The 24,024-nt window shown below is 47.0% G+C and overlaps 3 protein-coding genes across 6 annotated transcripts in view; 2 read left to right on the top strand and 1 right to left on the bottom strand.

Moving 5' to 3' along the window:
• The first annotated feature begins 1,114 nt into the window (after positions 1–1,114).
• TOMM22 (translocase of outer mitochondrial membrane 22) lies at positions 1,115–3,338 on the top strand. Its single transcript, XM_036252248.1, has 4 exons — positions 1,115–1,260; positions 1,512–1,630; positions 2,349–2,466; positions 2,704–3,338. Exons 1-4 carry the CDS (start codon positions 1,144–1,146, stop codon positions 2,776–2,778), a joined length of 429 nt encoding a protein of 142 aa, XP_036108141.1. The 5' UTR covers positions 1,115–1,143; the 3' UTR covers positions 2,779–3,338.
• On the bottom strand, positions 2,480–17,707 carry JOSD1 (Josephin domain containing 1). 2 transcript variants are annotated; one of them, XM_036252247.1, is made up of 5 exons: positions 17,260–17,707; positions 7,189–7,317; positions 6,879–7,073; positions 5,604–5,667; positions 2,480–2,528 (listed from the first exon to the last, which is right to left on the bottom strand). In XM_036252247.1, exons 1-5 carry the CDS (start codon positions 17,442–17,444, stop codon positions 2,514–2,516), a joined length of 588 nt encoding a protein of 195 aa, XP_036108140.1. In that variant the 5' UTR covers positions 17,445–17,707; the 3' UTR covers positions 2,480–2,513. The 2 variants fall into 2 exon arrangements, with proteins under 2 accessions (XP_036108140.1, XP_036108139.1); XM_036252246.1 differs by lacking the exon at positions 2,480–2,528 and having other exon boundaries at positions 3,667–5,667.
• Positions 17,708–23,359: 5,652 nt separating this feature from the next.
• The window catches only part of GTPBP1 (GTP binding protein 1), a 28,141-nt gene continuing 27,476 nt past the window's right edge, over positions 23,360–24,024 (top strand). For all 3 annotated transcript variants that reach the window (XM_036252432.1, XM_036252434.1, XM_036252433.1), the window contains exon 1: positions 23,360–23,575. In XM_036252432.1, coding sequence (XP_036108325.1) covers positions 23,384–23,575 — 192 coding nt within the window. In that variant the 5' untranslated portion in view covers positions 23,360–23,383. The remainder of the gene's footprint in view (positions 23,576–24,024) is intronic.

The raw sequence follows: 24,024 nt of genomic DNA, 5'->3' as shown, positions 1-24,024 counted from the left end.
TGTACAGCTTGATGAATTATTTGAAAACACCCATGTAAACACCACCCAGGTCAAGAAATAGAACTTCACCAGCAGCACCCCAAAAGTCACTCTCTTGCCCCTTTCCAAGTATTAATCCCCTTCTCCTCAAAGGGAATTACTATTCTCACCATTGATTGGTTTTGAACTTTATATAACAGAACCCTACAGTGACATTGAAAAATTTTTGTAGTCAGAGTTGCCCTGTCTATAGATGAACAAAATTGAGGGCGGTATCTGGAGGAAGTGCAAGCCCCACCTACCCTAGAATGTGTACACAGGACAAAGCCTTGCTGCATCGTGCATCAGATAAGGATTTGGACCATCCAATCTTGAGATTCTCTGATTCTATGGTCAGGTGGCTAACGATGTATATCAAATTACCCTTGTATTAAATAACTTGGCACATTATAAAAAGAATTTTCATCTATTGTTTAGACAAAACATGGATACCTACTTTGGGGGAGGGTGTGAGGAAAAGGACACTTCATTCACTACTGTGAAAGTATATGATATAATTTGAAGTGCAATGAGCTAGTGCCAATAAAATTTTAAATGTTCACACTTTTTTGGCAGTAAATCCACTTCCAGAAATCAACCCCGTACTGTGCCTCAATTTCTTCATTTCTAAGATAGGGATAATAGTACCTCAATACACACACAAACAATGGCTGGTACTTGTGTTAACTCTTGCCTTTGTTTTAGTACATTGGATCTGTTTACTTGCTGTTTCTCAAAAGACCAATAAACCTTCAAATCTCTAATTTACTCCTACCAAACAACACACCACTCAGGTAAATGAAACTGGATCAGTGTTTCTGTAAAGGCGATCCCTGGGAGGTTTGTTAAATGCAGGTTTCTGGGCCCACGTGAAACCCTCTGAACGGAACTGCTGCGGAAACACCTCGACTCTGGACTTGAGCAAGTTGCCCCGGTGTTAATTTCCACGGAAATCTCGGCCGCCTGCCGACTCGGCTGAAGGCGGCTGACGACCGCCGGCCAGAGAGCGTCGCTCTCCCCCACCCGCGGGACTCCGGCTCCCGGAAGGGCAGCTCTATCCTCGCTCCGCGCTTCCACTCGCCTCCTCTCCTCCGGTTCCGGTGTTCCCCCCGCCCCCATACAGCCATGGCTGCCGCCGCCGTCGCCGCGGGCCCTGGTGCCCCCCTACCCCCGGACGAATTGCTTCCGAAAGGCGATGCGGAGAAGACTGAGGAGGAGCTGGAAGAGGACGATGACGACGAGGTACTGGGGCCCCGCGGGGTGAGGCAGGGACCTGGGTTCCGAACAGGAGCGTCCCGCCCGGGGGTGTGGGCTCCGCGTGCTGCGGGACCCGGGCAGAGGCGCGTCGTGGATCCTGGAGAGGTCGGAGCAGAGGCGTTTTCTACGGGAGGCGGAGTTTGGGGCCCCGCTGGGCCCAGGGGGGTTCGGCGTGCCCCGGTGTCGGGGGGAGGTTACCGCTGCTTCGGCCAAGACCCGGGCCTCCTCCACCACAGCTAGATGAGACCCTGTCGGAGAGACTCTGGGGTCTGACGGAGATGTTTCCGGAGAGGATCCGCTCCGCGGCCGGAGCCACTTTTGATCTCTCCCTCTTTGTGGCTCAAAAAATGTACAGGTAAGGGACAAGGGCAAAGACGTTGGGGTGTCCTGGGAACTCATGAACGAACACGGGCTTTGGAAGTAACATACCTGGGTTGGAAGCCAGCCTGCCACCTAGATGATTGAATGACCTTGGACTCCTGGTACCTTGCCTTTCTTACTCTCAATTTCCTTTTCTGTAAGTGGGGATTCTGTCAGGCAGAGTCCTTAGTATCATTTCAGATTACGTGAGATTATTAACGTATTAGTATCTTTGTTAGAACTCAATAGAATGTTAAGATTGCTATCTCTAGATACACAGCTACCAGAACTGCTCCTCTTGTTTCTGGTAGGAGTATGGTGCAGAGTTGGCTGGAAGAGTTTATCAAAAACAGTGGCATTGGGCCCTGGCAGGTTTGGCTCAGCGGTTAGAGCATCACTCGAGGACTGAAAGGTTGTGGGTTCAATTCCCCATCAAAGGCATGTACCTGGGTTGCCGGTTCGATCCCTGGCCCGAATCAGCCTAATGAGGGAGGCAGCAAACCAATGTGTTTCATCCATGTTTTGCTCCCTCCCTCCTTCCCTTCCACTCCAAAAAAAAAAAATCTAAGGGAAAAATATCCTTAGGTGAGGATTAAAAAAAAAAAAACGCAAAACAAAAAATAACATTGGCATAGGTAGCATGAGTAATTTGGTTCCTTCTGGGTGCAGCTGTCTGGTTTTGCCTCACCATTGTGCTCACAATCCCTCTGCAGGTTTTCCAGAGCAGCCTTGTGGATTGGGACGACTTCCTTCATGATCCTGGTTCTTCCTGTTGTCTTTGAGACAGAGAAGCTGCAAATGGAGCAGCAGCAGCAACTGCAGCAGCGGCAGGTGAGCTCACACCCTGGGCTTTTGCCAGTGTTGGAGACTCAACTTGGTTATTTCTCCAGTACCTGGGAGACCAGGAATGTGTGAGTAGAGATTAGGATCTGGCCCATGTTCTTTTAGGTACTCAATTGTGCTATCAGCATTGTTTTTGTAGAACTTGTTTGTCCCCTATCAGGTAGGATGAAAAAAGGAGATCCCTGGATTTGTATAATGCCTTACATCCTTTCTTTTCTGTTCCAGATACTTCTAGGGCCGAACACAGGGCTGTCAGGAGGAATGCCAGGGGCTCTACCTTCACTTCCTGGAAAGATCTAGATTGTTACTGCTATGTTTGACTTGTCTTGGTGGGAGGAGTTTGAAAATTCCAAGTGTTTGAACTGCCTTTTTTTTTTTTTAACTTTGGCACATCAACCTATCTTAACTTGGTTGGGAGAATTTCCCCTCTCATTGTCTCATGGAGAGACTCCCAACTTGCAACAATGCCCTCCAAGCTATCCTGACTTAACTTCTGTCCTCACTCTGATGAGTGCAACAGTGCAGATGGTTTCTCCAACTCTGGCCATCCGCCTTTCACCAAATTACTCCTGACTAGAAGATCTCCTCAGTAACTCATTGTGGAGTAGGAACTGATGCCATTGAGGATGATGTACCCGACCATTGTTTTGACGTGCACACTATATGAAATACAAAATGCATTACAGCTATAGTGTAAAAGCAGCCACTGTGAATTTCTATGTATGTTGGAAAAGAGGGAGGGCTGGCAGCAGCTTCAACCACAGGATGGGGACTGGAGGGCAGAGCAGGAGCTCAGTTCCTCTGCACATTTTGGCTGTTAGACCCGTGTGAGTGTGTGTCTAAATGAGAAAAAAAAAAAAGTCAGTGCTCACTTTTGTATTTAAATATTAAAACAATTCCAACCCAAGGTGTCATGCATGTGCTTCTGTTACATGCACCTCGAGATTACTTAGACCATTTTATAAGGGCAAAGACTAGAACTGCTCCAAAGAACAGTATCTCTCTGAAAGATGACTTGTGGTATTAGCGAATTTCTTCTAAAGTGGCATCATTCTCAAGTTTACCTTTTTTCCTTTCTGTAAATAATTACAGAATTCAGACAGATTTATGTACAGAGTTTTCCATTTTTAATATTTGGTTAAACAAAATACATCTTTTGTAAACAAACCCAGCACAAGGCCAACAGAAACCAGGGGGGGGGGGGTTGAATAAAAGCAAGGAAAACAAAAAGCCTAGGGTTGCCCCTTTACTGGGCATCAGGGTCAGGCCTGCCCCCTTAAAGGAAATGGGGCTTTTTGCCCTTGGGCATCAGCATGGGTCCCTGTTCCTAAGCACCAAAATTGGATATGAACAGAGAATCCAGCCCTGAAATGTTTAAGTGTCTTTGCATATTCCATTGGCTCATGGACTCCAAGTACATGGGGACTCCTTTGAAGTGCCATTTGCACAGGCCGAAGCAGATTGGAGAGGAGTTTCCTCCTCTTCCCAGGAAATGGCTTACTATCTATCACTGACAGTGCCAATGGACCCAAGGTCCTGCTTTTGACAATCAGCAAGGTTGGCTGTAACTTCTGGCTGGTGGTGGTTGGAATGTCATTGTGCAGGGGTAAAGAGCTGTCTGTGGTGCCAAGCAGGTCTGATGTAGAAAATGGTGCAAAAGAGATTGTAGTCAATTGCTCAGACGGTGTACTGCAGTAGTTGCTTGGTGGCCTCTTTACTCAGCATAAAAAAATGGCCTTGTTGGATTGAAGATCAATGTGCAGAAAAAGTGCTGGTGTAAACATGCACTCCAGTCACAGTGGGGAGGAGAAAGCCTCAGCTTCACCCCATTCAACCTGCTCAAGTTTGACATGCAAGCCCCTGGCTGGCTTTGCTGCTGGAGATAACTCTGTGGCCAGTGGAGCAGCTCTCAGGCCTGCCAAGACGTTGATCCCTGTCTGCCCATCTGCCTTGAGGCAATTACAACCACTTTGGTGACACGCAGTGTGTCATGCAATGTGGTATGACACGTACTCCACCCCCCCCTCGTTTTCCAAAGTTACAGGAGAAAAGTGGCCTACAACTATTTGAAGAGGTAGGGGGCAGGTCAATTCTCAGTTGACTTGTAAAGGAAACTACAGAAAGATGACAGACCCAGGTCCTGTAACATAATACACATAACCACCCAACCTGGCTCTGCTGTCACTCTAGTGACTCCGAGCCTTGGACTTGACCCCAGCTGTTCTCTTCGAGCTTGCCTCACTCAACTGTCTTAAACTAGAGGAATCTGATATTGAAGACAGGCTTATTTTTTTCCTGATTTTTGCTGGAGTGGGTCAACTGGGAAAACTGCCCTTTTGCTTATCTTGTGCCCCTGAGCCTCCTAAATTAATGTAATGAAGTGGCAGGGACAATGCTGGAGTGAGGCAGACAGGTTGCCCATGTCTGCCTGGCTTTGGCCATGTCCTCTTAGGTATTTAGCTTACCCTGTCACGCTAGGATGTAGGATTCAACCACTTGGTGTGAAATATTAGTGAACTTTCCATTATAAAACTTCAAGAATGGCCATAAACCACCATTAAGAATAGGGTAAAGGGTGGCATTGAGGGTTGGAGAAGGCATGCTGTAGTGCTGTTGGGATTTTCAAAATGATTTCCTGAGAGGCCCTTTTGCTCTGGGCCCTTCAAACCAGTCACACGGACTTTGCATGCACTGTGTCTTTAGACCCACTAGTTGCCAGGAAAGGGGAAATGGAGGCAGCATCTCCAGGTAAGTCAGAGCAGCAGTGAACTCCAGCAGAGCCTCTGTCAAGTCCTCAGAGGAAAGGGGAAAATAAGCTAGGACCCACCTTTCTTTCCCTCTTCAAATAAAACAAGGGTCTTCCATTGCCTGCCCTAAGAACAGAGCTCCTACCTTCCTTTCCCAGGAATGAGTAACGCTGGTTGGTTCTTGTAACATTTCACACGTCTGGCCTATTGCACACTGTCAAATCTGAGGGGGAAAACCCGATGAGATGTTTGGGAAAGTGGCAAGGGAAGACCCACTGTATAAGCCACAGCACATCACGGAGGATTTAGGGGGTGGAGGTGAGGGGAGGTTGGGCAGAACTGTTAGACATCAGCCCTCCAACTCTGATGGGCCTCCACCTCTTCTGGTACCACCAGCAGGAGTTCACAGTTCTTTCCTCGCAAATGATGTTTTAGAAATTTCCTATGGGTGGAAAATAGATGAAAGAGGAAATGAAATGCTGTTAAAACTGCAAATTCCAGTCTTGGGGCCACATGTTCACCAGTAACCTCATTATTTATATCCTTAGCAATCCTTAAAACACTCCCATAGTGATCTGTTCTTGGAGGGTTCCACCTTTGGTTACCCCTCAACCTGTCCAGTTAGATTTCCAATCTGAATTTTTGCTCCTCATATTGTCAAAAGTACCTAGGTCTGCTCTGGCTGGTTTGGCTTAATGGTTAGAGTGTCGGCCTGAGGACCAAAAGGTCTCAGGTTTGATTCCTGCTTAAGGGCACGTACCTGGGTTGCAGGTTCGATCCCAAGCCCTGGTCAGGATTGTGCAGGAGGCAACCAATCAATGTGTCTCTCTTACATGATGTTTCTCTCTCTCTCTCTCTCTCTCCACCTCCCTCCCTTCCACTCCATCTTAAAAAAAAAAAAAAAAAAAAAAAAAAAATCAATGGAAAAATAGCCTCAGGTGAAGATTTAAAAAGAAAGAAAAAAAAAAACAAAACTAGTTCTGTGACAAATAGAGCCAGCCCAAAGTATCTAAAGTAAAGGGCTTCTAATTGTATAAAAAAAAAGTTTCTTTGGTCCCAGGGAAGTTTAGTCCTCTCTGCCCTGAATGTCTTCCTTTCTCTGGGCTGGCAGCTATGCTGTCACAGTTGTCAAAGCATAGGTAACATTACAATGCCAGTCCCACCAGATCAGCAGGCCAGTTCCCAGGTGCGGGAACTTCATGTGCCAGCAAAGGTTCAGGTCTTTCAAATCTGAGACCCTGTGATTTTTTTTTTTTTTTTTTACATTTATTTTTTTAATTTATTTACTTTTTTTATCCTCACCCGAGGACATTTTTCCATTTCTTATTCAGATAGAGCGGGAAGGAGAGAGAGGAAGAGAGAGAGAGAAACATCGATGTGAAAGGGACACATCGAGTGGCCGCCACCCACACGACCCAACCAGGGCCGGGGACAAACTGCAGCCAAGGTACATGCCCTTAGCGGGAACCAAACCCGGGTCTCTCTGGACCGCAGGCTGACGCTCTAACCGCTGAGCCAAACCGGCCAGGGCAGACCCTATGATTTTAAGTAAAGCACAGAGAGGTCCAAGGAGCTGGGAATTTCATTTCCTTTGTCAAATAATCAGAGAGGAGCTCGAAGGAGCCCACCCAGCACAGCAGCCACCACAAGCACCTGAGCTCGCTCTCGCCTCCAATCCACTCGGGCATCTTCAGTTTGGAGTCAAGGTTGTAGTAGGCACCGCCCACCTCTCGAACACAGATCCAGTGCTGCCTTTTGAGAGGCAACTTCAGTGGACCCCAGCATAGACTGGAGGGTAGATTCATGATGAAGCCCATGACATTAGTGAGAGCAATGGCACTGACATCCCTGCAGAAGAGAAACAGTGTCAGGTTCCCTGGCTGTCACACCACGACTGACCACCCACTTCCCCACTCATACCTCGAGTACCAGTTCTCATCAGGTCAAGCCTGGTTCAGATTACCTGCGCTTGTCCCACCAAACAGCTTCATAGCCTTTGGTCTGAAGTGCTGCCATAATGACATTCACATCGTAGTTCCCATTTCCCAGCATGCTCTTCTTGTGGGGGGTCACCATGGTGTTCGGAGACAACCTACAGGTGTGAAAGGAGGGCTGAGACATGTTGATCTGCCTAACATCTCCTGAGCCCGCATTACCAGAGACAGAAGAGCACTTCGGGCCATTGTTCCCCCAAAGCTTGTTTACCCCATTCAAGTAAACTAACAAGCTTTCAACAAAGTATTTTGTAGTCTGGACTCTTACTATCCAGGGATTAGTTCTTTTTATGCAAAATAATTATTCAGTAGTGATGGGACCCATTTGCCTGTCATTTAGAAAGTGTCTACAGTGAAATCAATGAACACAAAGTATTCCATGAAGTAGTGTTGTTTATGAAATCCCCAGCCTACCCATTTCTGCTGTCTCTTTCCTTGATTTTTCTGCCCTGAAACAAGCCTTTTTCATTTATATGGGTAGTACTTGTTACTCTTGTTTTTTTTACAATTTAAATGCTTTCCATTTAAGGCTTGCACACTTGATAATCATTAAACTCTCAAAGACTACAGGGGCTGAACAGGGAACATAAATGTATGAATTGGGGCCAGATTGGTGGCCCATTGGGTGTGGCTCAGTGGATTGAGCATCATCAGGGTGTACCTAAAGGTCGCTGGTTCAATTCCCCGGGGTCAGGGCACATGCCCGGTTGTGGGCTCAACCCCTAGTAGAGAGGGTGCAGGAAGCGCTCTTTCTTTCTTTCTCCCGTTGATATTTCTCTCTGTCCCTCTCCCTTTCTCTCTCTAAAATCAATAAAAATTATTTTTTTAAAAAGTAGTAAAGCCTGTATTAAACTGGAATGCATGACTCATGCATGTAAAGCATTCCAAATATACCTGTGTATGTGTTCTTTTTTAAACACAAAGAATCACCCTGGCCGGTTTGGCTCAGTGGTTAGAGCGTCAGCCTGTGGTCCAGAGAGACAGGGGTTTGGTTCCTACTAAGGGCATGTACCTTGGTTGCAGTTTGTCCCCGGCCCTGGTTGTGTCACGTGGGTGGCAGCCACTCGATGTGTCCCTTTCACATAGATGTTTCTCTCTCTCTCTCTCTCTCTCTCCCTCCCTCCCACTCTATCTGAACAAAAAAAATGAAAAAATGTCTTCCGGTGAGGATTAAAAAAAAAAAAAACCGCCCTGGCCGGTTTGGCTCAGCAGTTAGAGCGTCGGCCTGCGGTCCTGAGAGACCCGGGTTCGGTTCCCGCTAAGGGCGCGTACCTTGGTTGCAGTTTGTCCCCGGCCCTGGTCGGTTGTGCGGGTGGCAGCCACTCGATGTGTTCCTTTCACATCGATGTTTCTCTCTCTCTCTCTGTTCCTCTCTCTCCCTCCCACTCTACCTGAACAAAAAATGGAAAAATGTCCTTGGGTGAGGAAAAAAAAAAAAAAAACCCACAAAGAATCAATTGAAAAAATTTTTGTGCCAGAAAAACAAAAGTCAGTTGCAGTCTGGTTTGCTCACCTAGCTTAAAGCCATTTTTGGCCAGGCCTCTTAGCCTAGCCACTGCTTCATCTCAAGGCAAAGTCAGTTCTGAAGGCATTTCCAATCCTATTATTTCATAGGCTTGTCAGGCCAGGACCTGAGGAAAGGCCATCTTGATGGAAAGGGCAGCATGTGTGGAGGAAGGGAAGTGTGGAACAGAAGTGGAGATGTCCAGGAGGCTGCTAAATGCCATCTCAAGAAAAGAATTAAGACTTTCGGTCAATTCTAAAAACTTAAGAAATCTTATAAAAAAAACAAAACTTCTTTATACACAGTTAACATATAATTTTTCAACATAAAACATACCCCTGCCATTGCTTAAACCTGCTAATGGCTCCCAAAACACTTAAATACAATCTACATTTCCTCTGGCCTGCAAGGCCTTCGGGATCCTGCTGACCTCATCACACTTACCACACAGACTTTCTCTGCTACTTGAACACACACGCTTCCTCACTGAGGGCCTTTGTACTCCCCAACGGCTGCCATTGTCTGGAATACTCTTCTGCTAGAATGGATTGTCATTTGATATGTTCCTTATTATTTGGGTCTCAAGTATAATTGCCTTAGAGGCTTTTTCTGACCATCCAACTTTAGGTTTCTCCCAGTCATTTCCTCTTACATCCACCTACTTTAACTTAATTACAGCCCTTGTACCACTGGACACATCTCATTTGTCTGTTTTCCCACACTAGAATGACAGCAGGGGCCTTCTCCATCCTGTGAATGCTACATCACCAGGGCCCAAGGAGTGCCTGGCACATGATTAAGTACTTAAGGGGTGTTGCTGAAATGTTCTCTATTTATTTTATTATCCTATCTCTTTGCCTGAAAATAGCAGTGGACCCTTAAAATGAGAAGAGTTTATGTGCTTGTCTCCAGAGCCAGCAGAGGGTATCTGAAGACACTAATTTCCACTTTGCAACCAAAATTTGTTTTCTCTAACGGTAACTACCATTTATTGGAAACATCTGTGCCAAGCCCATTTCATGCTTTCATATGTACCTAATTTAATCCTCACAATAAGCCTATGAAACTATGAACTATTTCCATTTTATAGGTTTAAAAAACTGAAGTTTGGCCCTGGCCGATTTTGCTTAGTGGTTAGAGTGTCGGCCTGCAGTCCAGAGACCTGGGTTCGGTTCCCGCTAAGGGCATGTACCTCGGTTGCAGTTTGTTCCCGGCCCTGGTTGGGTTGTGCAGGTGGCAGGGGGCCGATGTGTCCCTTTCCCGTCTGTTTCTCTCTCTTCCTCTCTCTCCCTCCGGCTCTATCTGAACAAAAAATGAAAAAATGTCCTCGGGGTGAAGATAAAACAAAACAAAACAAAAAACCCTGAAGTTTGAATGACTTGTCTCTGATCACTTATCTTTCAAGTGATAGAACTAGGATTCAAACTCACATTTGTTGGAATCCAATGTTGTGCCAGCCTTATAGCAAGGACCCAATATGAGTGGTGGAGGCAGCAGTTGATAAGAGGCAAGGCCAGCTGAGTCCTAGGGCCTGGGCTTGAAATGTAGCTTAAGAGGACAAAGGCTCTCCAGTGGATCCTTGGGCACTTGGAATAAATGCGAAAGCACGTGAAAGAAAGCCCAGCTCAAGACGTATCCAGTTCCTTTCCCTTCACCAGTTTTTTAATAGATTCTCATTACTTTCAGTGAAGTCTCTAGCCAGTAGATGCATGAAGGCTCCAATAAAGAAATTGCTGAGTCTTCCTCCTCTTTCACCTAAGTCCTTACCAGGCTCAAACCTTAGAGCCACGCTTTCCCAAGTGCTGTTCCCAGAAGATCAAAGGAAACATTCAATACAGTGGCTGAATGAATCAAGGAAACAAGTTTCCTGCAAGAATTCTTGGAACCTCTAACATGCTAATATTCACCTTGAGTTTTGAAGACACGGGGTTTATCTTTCAGTTTGACAATGCAAACTGTTTTTGGAGGTGCACTCTACAGGACTAGTGTTCTACCCAGGACTTCTGTCCTACATCTTCTCAGATGTAAATCCTTTCCCGTCTGCTCTCCCTCTCTTGCCTAACTGAAGGCTCCTCACCCCACACGTGGACTTTAAACAGGTTCCTAAACTGATCTCCTTGCTTTCAAACTCTCCTTCCTCCCATTCACCTATATGTTCCTGCCATATTCACCAAGGCATCATTTCGCTCTTATATAAGAATTGCCAATAGAGCCAACTGCCTGGTTGGCCAACTCCAACCCTCCGAACCCTACTTGGCTTGCTGTTTCCCTCTCATTGGGCTTAGTGTACATCAAGCACCATGACCATGTGGCCTCTATTCTTCCATCCTACTTTCTGTTCCAACTCAAATCCTAAAGCTTCTTTAGGCCCAAACTCACATACCGCCTCCTCCATGGAATCTTTTCTGGCTCCTTTGTAATAGAAAAGGGAGGGAGATTGGAAGGACCACACATGTCTGAGTTCACTTCCATGCAGCATCAGTGCTAACTGTGAGATTTAATCTCCATGCCCATTAGCTTATCTGTAAAAATGGGAATGCCTTACAGGATCATTGAAGAATGCAGTTATTTTATACATGTCCAAACAAACAGTAAATTCCTGAAGGAAAGGAAATGGTTCTTCTATTCTGTATCCCTCACAAGAAGGCACTAGCAACTGAGTAAACATGTGTTGACCAGACCAGTCAATACAGGAATGCTAAGAATGGCTTCCATCTCATTGCAAGAGTGGTCATTTGAACAAGTGAGGTCCATCCAGTGTACCTATGACACTAGCACTTGCTTTTATGTTAACAATAATGAAGTGCCCACTGTGATAGCTACTTTTACAAGCTTTATTACTTAATCCTTCCAACAATCTTGAGAGAGCTATAGTGTAAATATGAAAACTAGGTACAAAGAGGTTAGAGTGACTTGCCCAGTCATCTACAGCTAGTGAGCTGCATAGTTAGGATTCAACCTCCTAACTCTGAACAGAGCTAAGGCTACACTGAATAGTCTGGATATTTCATTACACTGGTCCCAATGAATTCCATAGGATCCTATTTTGTTCCAATGGACTGTTTTTTCTTTCTTTGAGAAACAAAAGCCAAGTTTTTTGTTCATTTCTTGCATTTGAAGTACTCCTTGATGACATCCTTTGCCTGAGATTCTTTGCCATAGTCTTTAATCACCACACAATTGTAACCAACTACTTTACGGGGTTTTCCCTCTTAGAGAGGCCTACTCATTCCCCTAGTTTCTGGTTGTCCTCAACCTCAATTAGGTTGATTGGTGTTCCACACAAAGGGCCTCCACCAACTTGACAAATACACAGGCTCATCACAGTTGGATGCAAGCACACAAAGGTGGGCTTGGCGCTGGTCTAAGGCTTTGGCAACTTTGCAAATTGCATGCACTAGGCCATCCAGGATGAGGGCAGTCTTCAGCACCTCTTGTAAAACAGTATTAACATCTATCACACCTCCAGCAGCAATGCCTTCCTTGGCCATGGCGGTGGGTTATGGGTAGAACTAAATCTTGAATGTACCCAAGCCTCCGCCTCCGCGCAACTCCGGAGAGGCAGGGAAACAGCTGGGTTGTTTTCTTGAGATTCCTTGGCAAACTCCTATTCAGGACTGACTCTCATGATTTCATTAGAAATTCTGAACCACAAAGCAGGTTTCTCACTGTTGTCACAGCCAGAGGTTACAGCCATGAGATTTGAAGTGATCTATAAGCGAGAAGATAGGCTCTAGTCCAGGTCTCACACCTCAGTCAAGTTCCAGGTTCTCTCATGATTACCACTGTGCCTAGCTATGCTGATGAGTTCAGACTTTAATGAAAAGGAAATGTGGAGATATTCATCCATATTCCTTTTCTCTCATAATTATTATTTTCCTTTTTATCCCGTCTGAAGAAATATGACATTAAAAAATATGGCTCAGAACTTCCTGATGTCTTTAAATTATTAAGTATAAAGCACAGATCACAGGATCAGGCACACAGAAGTACTCTATAGTAGATGCTGGCTATGATTGTGACGGTGATGATGTTTGTCTGGCCCTTGGATGAGATAATTCAAATCTCTATAGGTTAACACTCAACACCTTTTCTCAATTTACAAGCACTATACCTTTAAATTAAAAAAAAAAAATTGATCTTAGAGAGAGGAAGGGAGATAGAAAGCAACAGTGATGAGAGGGAGAAACATTAATCGGTTCCCTCCCGCATGCGCCCTGAATGGGATGGAACCTGCAACCTGGGTATGTGCCCTGACTGGAAATTGAACCCACCATCTTTCACATCCAGGATGAAGCTCCAACCATGCCACAGCGGCCAAGGCACAACCACCATACCTTTAAATGTGGCTCCTTCTGCCTGTTCAGGAACCATTTAATAGGGAGGCAGGAGGACTTCCCCTGTATGGTAGAGATTGCTGATTGTTCACCAATATCTACAGTCTTTGTCCCTTCCAGCTTGCATTAGATTTTTTCCCCCTAGTACCAAGCTAGCTTTCCTCTTTTCAGACTTTAGCAGCTATTTTATTTGGGAAACACATGCCTAGCTGCAAGAACATTTTATCACTGAAAAATTGGGATGAATTCAGTGAAAATGTTTGAGGTTTGGGAATTTTTTTTTTATCCTCACCCGAGGACATTTTTCCATTTTTTGTTCAGATAGAGTGGGAGGAAGAGAGAGAGAGAAACAATGATGTGAAAGGGACACATTGAGTGGTTGCCACCTGCATGACCCAACCAGGGCCAGGGACAAACTGCAACCGAGGTACGTGCCCTTAGCAGGAACCGAACCTGGGTCTCTCTGGACCGCAGGCTGATGCTCTAACTGCTGAGCCAAACAGGCCAGGGCGAGACTTGGGGATTTTCAAAACGACCTTGCACAGATGCTACCAATCATTTGACTTCTAAGTCCTTTCTTTTCAAAGCATAAACATATATGATAAAAATGTATGAGATTGCTCTGGCCAATTTTGCTCAGCAGTTAGAGCATCGACCCGTGAACTGGAGAGTCCCGGGTTTGGTTCCCGCTAAGGGCACGTACCTTGGTTGCAGTTTGTCCCCAGCCCCAGTTGGGGTCGTGTGGGTGGCAACCACTCAATGTGTCTCTCTCACATTGATGTTTCTCTCTCTCTCTTCTCCCCTCTCCCTCCCGCTCTATCTGAAGATAAATACAAAAAGGTCCTTGGGTGAGGATAAAAAAAAAAAAAAAATTATGAGATCAAATATCCACATCTATTCACATGCACACTGTTGACACTTGCCCTATTTCTATCTTGTCCCTAATTTCACATGTTGAAAACTGACCCTTTTTCAAGCCTCTTTTTGTTATCACTGTGGACATTACCACTTTCTCCAAATACTGGATTGAGCCTGTCACACCTCTGACTCCTCTCTTTCCCGTTCCCATGTTGCTGCCAAGTCATCAGCTTAGTTCTTTCTAAGTTCCTATTCATTTCTATTCCAAACATGAGTCATCTCATATGCACCACTGTATTGAAACTCCACCCTGCTTTTGTATTTCTCTTTTATCTGGCTAAAATTCAACTTTGAGGATAAACTGCCGCTCAACAAATGGCATTAATAAATTTTTTTCCTCTTTTCTATGATTCGTTAGCCACATCTTCAAAAAAGCATAGAACTTTTAGATCTGGGAATTAAAAATTATCTAGTTAAACCTGCCAACATTACTGTTCTGTTAGGATCCAATAGATAGATCATCTTTTCCTTTTACATTGGTCTAAGTTCCGTGGTTCTACCTTTACTTGAATCTGTTCTCAAGGCCTGGTCAATGCATATCTCTCAGATGTATGCTTATGATGTACTCAATTTATGCTGTCCTTTTCAACTTGTTTTCTCTATAGTGCCTAGCAGTGCCTGGCACACTGCAAGCAGCCAGTAAATATTTTTAAATTTCCATTTTCTTTCTCTCACCTCTTTTCCTTTGCTTTTTCCTCTGATCCTGTTCATGCTTCTTTTTGTTGTTGTTGTTAATCCTCACCCAAGGATATTTTTCCACTGATTTTTAGACAGAATGGAAGGGAGGGAGGGAGGAAAGTAGGGAGGAGAGAGAAAGAGAGAGAGAAAGAAAGAAAGAGAGAGACAGAGAGACAGAGACAGAGACATCGATGTGAAAGACACACATCGATTGGCTGCCTCCCACACAGGGCCAGGGATTAAACCTGCAACCCAGGTACATGCCCTTAACTGAGAAGCAAACCCATGACCCTTTGGTCCGTGGGCCAATGCTCTAACCGCTGAGCAAAACTGGCCAGGGCCTCTTATTTTGTTTCTATTCATCCACAAAGAATCTTTCCATACAAAATATTCTATATAGAATTCCGACCTTGGAGTGGGGACAGAATATATTTTCTTTGAGTACTGAATTGCCATTTAAGGTGGATCTTTACATTGTGCTCATAGAAACTAGGGAGTATAGTACAACTAGCTAAAGCTTTAAAATCAGAAATAGAACTCTTGTTCCATGTGAATGTTGAGCAAATATTTAGCATTCTTTCATTCAGGGAAAACACAGCTAAAAGAACCCCACTATTATTCACAAATAGATGATAATCATAGTCTACATCTTCAGACCCAGACCCAACTTACTAGCAGGGCAAATAGCTACTGATGATATAATTGTTGTGACATGCCTTCCCAATACTCAGGAAGTAACAGAGCAGTTAGGAGGGCAGGCCTTGGAGTCACAAAGCTTGGGTACAAATCCTGCCATTAATAGCTCTGTACTATGATTTCCTCATCTGGAAAAATGGAAAACAGAATCTATCTTTCAAGATCAGTGTGAAGAATGAGTTAACGCAAGGAAACAGGGCTTTCTACAGAGTGAATGTTGTGTTAGTGATCGGCACCATGTCAGATCAGGGATCAAATTTATAGAAGTGAAAACTTCTGAATGAACACACAGAATCTTGACACTTAAAAGTGACTAGAGAGTGAAACTATGCAAATTGCGTAAACTGAATCCTAGTTTCCTTGGATCACTACTGATAAGGTTGTTGCAAGATTGCTATATACTACCATGTACTATACCAAGCACATTCAACTATTCACTGTGAATCCTTTCCTTCTCCCTAGTTTTAGGTTAGGAAATAATCTGTAAACATCCATTTTAGAAGAAATATTAATGGTTGGTCAAAAAGAAAGAGTCTAATGGATTGGCCTCCTTTCTACTCCTTGCAATTACAGGATTTGGTAATATGAGACAAATTATCTCACCTACCAGGGCCCAATTCCTGAAGAGACTTAATTCTATTTGCAAGATAATGGTCATCATGAAAATGACACATTTGCCCTGCTAAGGCATAACTATGGTTATTACTGGCAGTGAAAAATAATTACCCTCATTATAACTCTGTCAGCACACTGGGATTAACCTTCTTTTAAGAGAGGAATATGGTTCTTTCAGGGTAAATGGTCCACATCCATGGCTTCACAAATTACCCCAAACAGGTTGTTTCCAGCTGTAAGTCAGATCCTTCTGGGGCAATAGTTTCATCTGAGTGAAGGGAGTCAGAAAAGGGTCTTCTGAAACTGCCAATATGCACTGCTTGAAGAATTCTTCAGCTTTGTCTGCACTGAGAACTGAGTAGGCCTAACACTTCCAACTGGAGGAATTGGACAGGCTCACTGCCCAAGTTGCTATGTATGGACTGCAGACGTGCCGACATGATCTGGTGATCTGAGACGAATTATCTCACCTACCAGGGCCCCATTTCCTGAAGAGAAATAGTTCTGCAGGAACTAATTCTCAAACTGTTTGATAAAACAATTTTAGAACATCAAAGCAGAGAGAGAAAAGCTGAACTTCTATCAACCTGTCAGGTAGCATTTGGCAAAGTGGATAAGAAAGGGTATCTAGAATGAAGCAGAAAAGGGAGGGAATCCAAGAATCAGCTTCACATCATAGCTTTGCTACTTAGAAGCTACTTGGACAAATTACCTGACCTTTCTGTTTCTCTATCAATAAACACTGTCAGGAGGGCTACACAAAACAATGTATGAAAAGCACCAAGGCCAGCACATGGCCTCAAAGAAGGGCTGAGCGCTGTGTATACACATTTCTATGGAACCCACAACATTCCACCTCCAATAACAGGTGACTGAGCATGTACTTACCTTATCCCCTTCTAGACTGTAAACTCCTTAGGGGCAGGACTTGAGAGGTTTTATAGCATAGTGGTCAACAGCACAGACTCAAACCTGAATTCAAACTTTGCTCCATCCTTTGTTATGTTACCTGGGCAAATTACTGAACTTCCTGAGCCCAGTCTTTATCTATGAAATGGAAATAACATGCATTCCATGGTTTTGTTGAAATAACACCACTGATGCTTGTAGCACTGAGCCAAGCCCATAATAAGTGTTCAATAAAAGGTAGTGATTATCTTTCCAATTCTGTGTCCCTTATAGGTAGCAACTAGCTGATAACCTTTTGGTTTGAAGGTGTAACTGAGACACTGCCCGACCCACAGAAATTCATAAACAGCAAAAAAATATCAAGAAGCCAAGGAGTCCCCTACCTCTGGAAAATCTCTTGCAGCGTTTCCCGAGTGAACGCATTGTTGTCCTGGAAGACGTTATTGAGGGCATGCAGGGCACAAAGCTCCCTGCGCTGTTTCTCATGGTAGATTTGTGGGGGTGCTGCCTGGGGCAGCTCCAATGATTCAGATTTGGCCTTGTCTCCTTTCCATGGCACGCAACTCATGTTTTTCGTTTTGGGTTCCAGAGAGGGCTAAAAACACCCACCCTTCCCTCCTGAGGAAGAATGTAAGTTTCTGAGTCTTTTCAGGATTCCTGAGGTCCACCTTATTTTCTGGTGTCCATGATTTATGCTTTGTCACGGGGAGAAAAGATTGGAATCAAAAGGAAAACAATCCACCTCTTCTTATAGAAAAATAACTTTTGGATTAGTGTATTTCGCCACTCCGGTCAAAGTGCAGAATTTTTTAAAAATCATATAAAACCTTATTTCCCTTCTCCCACCCTCCCCACCCACCCCCCTCGGAAAAAAAACACAGGATTTTCTTGCTGTATTTTCCTTTCTGCAAAAGCCAACCAGGCCTCAATGCAGGAAGACCGAACGGAATCGGTCACATCGCTCCTTTTCTTCCATTTCTTTCGAACCACAATGCCACTGACTCAGGAGACAAGGCCTAGGTGGTGGATAAAACGCAAAATTCGAGCAGCTAGCGAGTGCCGGCCAGCGTGGGCTCGCGGGCAGTGCCGGGGCCTCCGAGGCGGCTCTCCATCCCCTCGGGCGCGCTGGGGCCCCGCAGGGCGCGAGCCGAGGCAGGCGCGGCTCCCTCGGAAAGCGCGGACTCTCACCTTCTCGCCGCGGCCCTGCGGGGGAGACAACTCGGGTCAGCTCCGGCGGCCGCAGGGGCCGCCGCAAAGGACCAGGCAGGCCGGGGAAGTGGCGCGGCGGGTCCTGCCCCAGCCCGAGGGAAGGTCCCACGCTGGGACGGGCCAACCCGCGAGGGGTGGGGCCGAACAATTCTCCTCGCCCTCGGGGGGCCCACCCGTCTCGCCGTCCCCACCCAAACCTCCTCGGCAGTCACGTGAGGGCATGCCGAGGGGCCCTCACGCCGCTCCCCTAAGCCCGGCCCCCGCGCCAACTCGCGTCCGCGCCGCGGACCACCCCTCACCGCGGCAGGTTGCCACCTGGAACTGCGGGCCACCACCTGGGCCGCGCTCCGGCGAGCGCGCGCACCTGAGCCCAACGTCAGCGGCCCACGCCCAGCGCGTGCTCCGGAAACGCCTTCCTGCACCGCCCCGCCTCGGCGTCACGTCTGAGGTCAGCCTGACGTCAACGGCGCCGGCTCCGGGGGCCGCGGCACCGCGCGTCTGTGGGCTGGATTCCGGTAGCGTTTGGAGACCTGGTGGGTGTGGGGGCCAGAGGGCCTCCGCGTGCCGGGCTGCGGAACCCGGCGGCGGCAGTGGTTGGAGCCGGTGCCAGGCTGTGCAGGGCGGGGTGGCGGGCGGGAGTCCCGCCTCGACGCCCGCCCGCCCCTCCCCCGGGCGTCCGCGCGGTTCCGGGGTGGTGACCCAGCCTGCGGCTGCACTTCGAGCCCGGCCCGGCCCGCCCCGGCCCGCCCCGCCCCGCTCTCTGGGCTGGGCTGCTCCGGCACAGGCTTCCGCCAGCCCGGACCAACTAACTACTCTTGCGCCGACCGTTTTGTTTGTCTAGCGTGCGGCTCGTCAGCTGATTTCAAAGCACCTTACCGACTCTGTCGGGCGCAAGTTCTCTTGGTTCGTGGGCCCGACCGCGCCACGCTCCAGGAGCGCTGAGGCCGAGTCGCATTTCAAGTCGAGTGAAGAGTCCGGTTTCAGTTCCTTGGTGTCGTATTTCGGTTCACTGCACACACACTACTGTCCTCTCGCCCTCAGGGTGGTTGCCACTCGGAAGGGTAAACTCTCAGTCCCGCGGGGATGTCCTCCCCCCCCTCGAGGGCATGTGGAAGGCATCACCCCATTCACTATCTTTAGCTGCCCGCCTTTTGGATTTTTGTTCAAAGAACTAGAAAAACAGTAAGATCACGCTTACCATTTCTTTTCTTTAGCCCTGCTTCAGCAGGACTCTAAACACCATTACACAGAAGTTATCACTTAACACAGGGTTGAGTGCCTGCCTATTGAAGAGACAGGCAGGTTAGGTAGGGAGGGTCAGGACCATGGGAAGGCTGAGACATGCGGAAAGTTTGAAATGACCTGGAGCTCAGCACACAGGCAGGTAACCCAGTACACAGCATATCTGGAGGTTTATTTGGACTCTATATCTCAAAACTAAATTCAACATGGGCATTGTGCTCCCAGGCCTGAAACTCCCAGCCCCCATTTATAGAAAGGCAAAGCTCCTGGTAGAAGCACAGGTCAATTACATAACAAACAAAAAACCAGAAATCTTGGTTTTAAGCAAGTCAACAGGATTGCTGAATGAGTTCTTAGAAACTATGGAGTGTGATCCTATTGCAGAAAGCCTGGTCACCTTAAAAAGGGTTATAGAAAACCGATATTGGAGTTAGAAAAGAGCCTTGGCCAGTTTGGCCCGACCTTGGTTGAGCGTCAACCTGCGGACCAGAGAGACCCGGGTTCGGTTCCTGCTAAGGGCACGTATCTCGGTGGCAGTTTGTCCCCCCCCCCCCCCGGCTCTGGTTGGGTCACACAGGTGGCAGCCACTCGATGTGTACCTTTCACGTGGATGTTTCTCTCTCCCTCTCTCCCTCCCTCCCTCCTACTCTATCTGAACAAAAATGTCCTCCGGTGAGGATAGGAAAAGAAACCTACAGCAAGTATAGGGTGGCTCCAAGGGCGTTTTCCCTCCTCCTCACTAATAGTCTGGGAGAAGCTGAAACTATCAAAAAGGAAAGCTACTAAGCCCCCCCCCCCCCATAGATGACCTAGGAATGAACCCAGTCAGGCAGGAAAACACAAACTTTAAAATGTATGAATGTTGCTAAGGCAGAATTCCTTGAAAGAACCAATCAGAGGCTAGCAAGACTTATATCTACACCTAGACAACAGAGCCCCACTGGCAACCCACTTGGGTCCCCTCCCTGTCTATCTTTCAAATAAACTTTGCTGTTGCTTACTCTTGGTCCATGAACTCATTTATGGATTTCACGAGACAATGAACCCGATAACCGTCGCTGGTTTCACTACTATGTGGTTTGGAGTCCTCTGGGCTGATCCAGACAACTTTTGAATGACCTTAAATTTCTGTAATTTGTAAGCCTGCTAAGGGTTATAGATATATTTCTATAAGATTAATTATTGAGGCTTGCAATCATTGTTCTAACCCAGAGATGTGCCCTAACTGGGAATCGAACCTAGACCTCTCAGTCCATGGATGACGCTCAATCCACTGAGCCACACCAGCCAGGGTGTTTTTGTTTTTTTAGAGGAGAAAACTGCCCCGCAGGCTAATTAACTTGCTCTAGGTCACATAGCTAATAAGTAGTGGACCTAGGATTTCAACTCAGGCCCTAATCTGTTTTCAGAAAGAGGATGGACAGATGGGTAGGGAATTCCCTTTATAAAATTTGATTTTAGACTTCTCTATTCAAGAAGCACCTACTCTGAGAATATTTATTCTAGACAAAGCCCTATAATGAGAAGAGCATGCTTTTTAGTATGCCATCATGTGTTAGCACATTCTGAACTTGAATTCTTTCTGGAAAAGCCAATTTATTAGTAAAATACTAAATATCAATTATTGTAGAATACAATACCTTGATACTTAGCTTTTATGACAAATCAAGAATTTAATATCTGTAGCTACCTCACAGATAGTGGTGAGCAATTTAACTAGTAAAAAAGGAAGAAAAAACACATTCAAAGAATCACTATCAAGACATTTGGAGTCGGATGACTTCTCCAGGGTTCCCAGCTGTATTTGGACTTGGATTACTTCTTGGCCAGGGTTCCCAGCTGTGTTTGTACACATAAGACTTCACTGGCCCTGGCCGGTTTGGCTCAGCGGTTAGAGCGTTGGCCTGCGGTCCGGAGAGAGCCAGGTTCGGTTCCCACTAGGGGCATGTACCTCGGTTACAGTTTGTCCCCGGCCCTGGTTGGGTCGTGTGGGTGGCAACCACTCGATGTGTCCCTTTCACGTTGAAGTTTCTCTCTCTCTCCCTCCCACTCTATCTGAACAAAATAAAAAAAAATGTCCTCGAGTGAGGATTAAAAAAAAAAAGACTTGACTGTAGTTGAAAACGGGAACAAGATGAGGTTGCCTCTTTCCTTTCAGGTAGATCCCTGAAACTGAAAGCCATTTTGAACCCTGCCTTTTGTTCACTAAATCCCGTGTTCCAAACCCTAAATCTTCTCAAATAGCTGCTTTTTTGCTATCTGGGACGAGTGAGGGGGCCTAATCCCTAACTTCATCAAGCTTTTCAGAAACTGGAATTCAAGGTACTAAAACTTGTGCTGATGGTGTTTTGGATTGGGGCTTTCCAAAAATGATGACACTGAAAAGAATCATACACAGGAAACTACCTTAACAGACCCTAACTAGATCTCGCTCCACAGTTTATAAATGTGGTGAGGTGTGTTAAAGAACAAAACTTCAACCAAGTAAACACAAAGATCTAATTACTTTATTAAATGATTCATGAATGGGCAGCAGCACCCTTCTAGCAAACAGAAGGGAGCTCCAAGGAGTTGTACAAAATGGAATGTTTTTATAGGAGAAGGGTGGGCCAAGGTTAAAAGAGTGGTTAAAATGAAGGCAAGGTCACCTTCATTTGGGAGAAGGTAGAGGGGGTCTTTTCAGGCAGCTTACATAAAAAATGATCAGGAAATTGCAGGCTTAATTGATCTAAAATTCCACTCTTGGGAAAGAATGAAAATGCAGTTGTTAGGTATTGAGTCTTGGTGGGACTTACCACAGTGACTCCACTTTGGGTCTATTTTTAACAAGTGCTTCTGGCTTCTACTTCAGCTTGTTGCCTCCTTTTTGGTCGTGTAATTGCCCTCTCCGCAGAGGCAGTAAATGGAGAATTCTTGGTAAGGTCAACATTTAATTGCCTCCTCTGGCTACTATTCTATTTTAGGCATCAATTGTACCCTACTATCAAAATTACCTGGAGCTGGGCTGGTGTGGCTCAGTGGTTGAGCTTCCACCCATGTACCAGGAGGTCACCGGTTGGATTTCCATTCAGGGCACATGCCAAATCCCCAGTGGGGAGCATGCTTGAGGCGGCTAATCCATGTTCTCTCTCATGGATGTTTCTCTCTCCCTCTCCCGTCCTCTCTCTAAAAAATCAAAAATGACAAAATGTTTTAAAAAAAATTACCTGGAGAGCCCTAGCCGGTTTGGCTCAGCGGTTAGAGCGTCCGCCTGCGGTCCAGAGAAACCCAGGTTCGGTTCCCGCTAAGGGCACGTACCTCGTTTCTCCCCCGCCCTGGTTGGGTTGTGCGGGTGGCAACCACTCGATGTGTCCCTTTTACGTGATGTTTCTCTCTCTCTCTCTCTCTCCCCCTCCCACTCTATCTGAACAAAAAATGGGAAAAAATATTACCTGGAGATTAGATACGGTCTTCCAGGGAGCGCCCTGAGTCAGAGTTGAGTGGGATGAGCCTTGTGCTGTTTACTACCTCCGTGGGCGGTGGCCCAAGCGCGGGACCTATCCGATGACTGGATTGGGCCTTGTACTTGTCCATCATCCTGAAGCTCTGAGCGTCCACTGTTTTGCAGTAAGATTTGGAAGCTGAGCACCACCTCTGGAAACGGAGGGAGTGAAGAGGTGAGGGTAAACGTTGTGTGTCTTGTCCTCCTCATAGGATGGCTATCGTGTCAGTCATACTCTCCGCTGCTACCGTTGGCGGGAAGGCTACGGGCTGGTAACGTGGGCACGGTGCTGCTCACTCCCGAACTGAGATTCAGGAGCGCGACGTCTCAGATATTTGTTGTTGGGGTTTGGGCCTCATTAATTATTCATTAGGTACTTGAAAGGGCTGCAGCGATTGGTGGCTGAGAGGCCTGGCCGATTGTTTCTCAGCTAGAGATACGTGTCACCCTCTACGCGGCTGGAAATGTTTTGCATAAATTATTCCGATAAGGTGTGGGCGGGACCACACATAGATTAGGCAAATGAGCCAGGGAGGGATGGGAGGCCGGGTACGAATTAGCCTAAGTTATTAAAGATGGCGACGGAGCGGAGTCGCTCTCCGATGGACTCGCCGGTCCCGGCCTCTATGTTCGCCCCCGAGCCCAGCTCCCCGGGGGCGGCCAGGGCCGCGGCAGCTGCCGCCCGGCTCCACGACGGCTTAGACTCAGACTGCAGCGAGGACGGCGAGGCGCTCAACGGCGAGCCGGAGCTGGACCTTACCAGCAAGGTAGGCCCGGGCGCCGGCGACAGCTCTAAATGGGACCTGGCGGCTAGGGGTCTCCGCGGCGGGGCCGAGTCGTCTCCTGGGCGACGGCAGGGGCGGGAGGGATGAGCCCGCCTACCTGCCGGTGCGGGTGGCCAGGGGGCTCCCGGGCGATGGGCGGCCCCCCGCGCCCCTGCCCCCCCCCCCTCCGTCCTTCTCCCGGTGGCGCCGGCCGGCCTCCCGCCGTCTGGCTCCGGGGGAGATCACTACCCCTCGGCTCCGCCACGTGGAACTCGGGTGCCCGATGCCGGCTGCCGTCCTACGCGGTGTCGACTCCTCCGAGACCGAGAGGGGCCCTCTCTCTGGACTGTCCAGGGCAGCTGAGGGTTGGAGGTGGCTTGGGCAGGGGGAGCGGAGGCGTGGGAGGATCGGGTTGTCCAAAGGGGAGCCGGGAGGCGTCTCTTCCTGGTATC

The sequence above is a fragment of the Molossus molossus genome, unplaced genomic scaffold, assembly GCF_014108415.1.
Source record: "Molossus molossus isolate mMolMol1 unplaced genomic scaffold, mMolMol1.p scaffold_m16_p_10, whole genome shotgun sequence".
NCBI lineage: Eukaryota > Metazoa > Chordata > Mammalia > Chiroptera > Molossidae > Molossus > Molossus molossus.
This window is presented reverse-complemented; position numbering and strand designations above follow the sequence as displayed.

Coding starts and splice junctions, on each gene's coding strand:
- TOMM22 (XM_036252248.1), top strand. CDS start 1,144: ATGGCTGCCGCCGCCGTCGCCGCGGGCCCTGGTGCCCCCCTACCCCCG. Junction 1,261..1,511: donor AAGAGGACGATGACGACGAG/GTACTGGGGCCC, acceptor CCTCCACCACAG/CTAGATGAGACCCTGTCGGA. Junction 2,467..2,703: donor AGCAACTGCAGCAGCGGCAG/GTGAGCTCACAC, acceptor TTTCTGTTCCAG/ATACTTCTAGGGCCGAACAC.
- JOSD1 (XM_036252246.1), bottom strand. CDS start 17,444: ATGAGTTGCGTGCCATGGAAAGGAGACAAGGCCAAATCTGAATCATTG. Junction 7,318..17,259: donor CTGCAAGAGATTTTCCAGAG/GTAGGGGACTCC, acceptor TCACACCTGTAG/GTTGTCTCCGAACACCATGG. Junction 7,074..7,188: donor GTTTGGTGGGACAAGCGCAG/GTAATCTGAACC, acceptor TCTCTTCTGCAG/GGATGTCAGTGCCATTGCTC.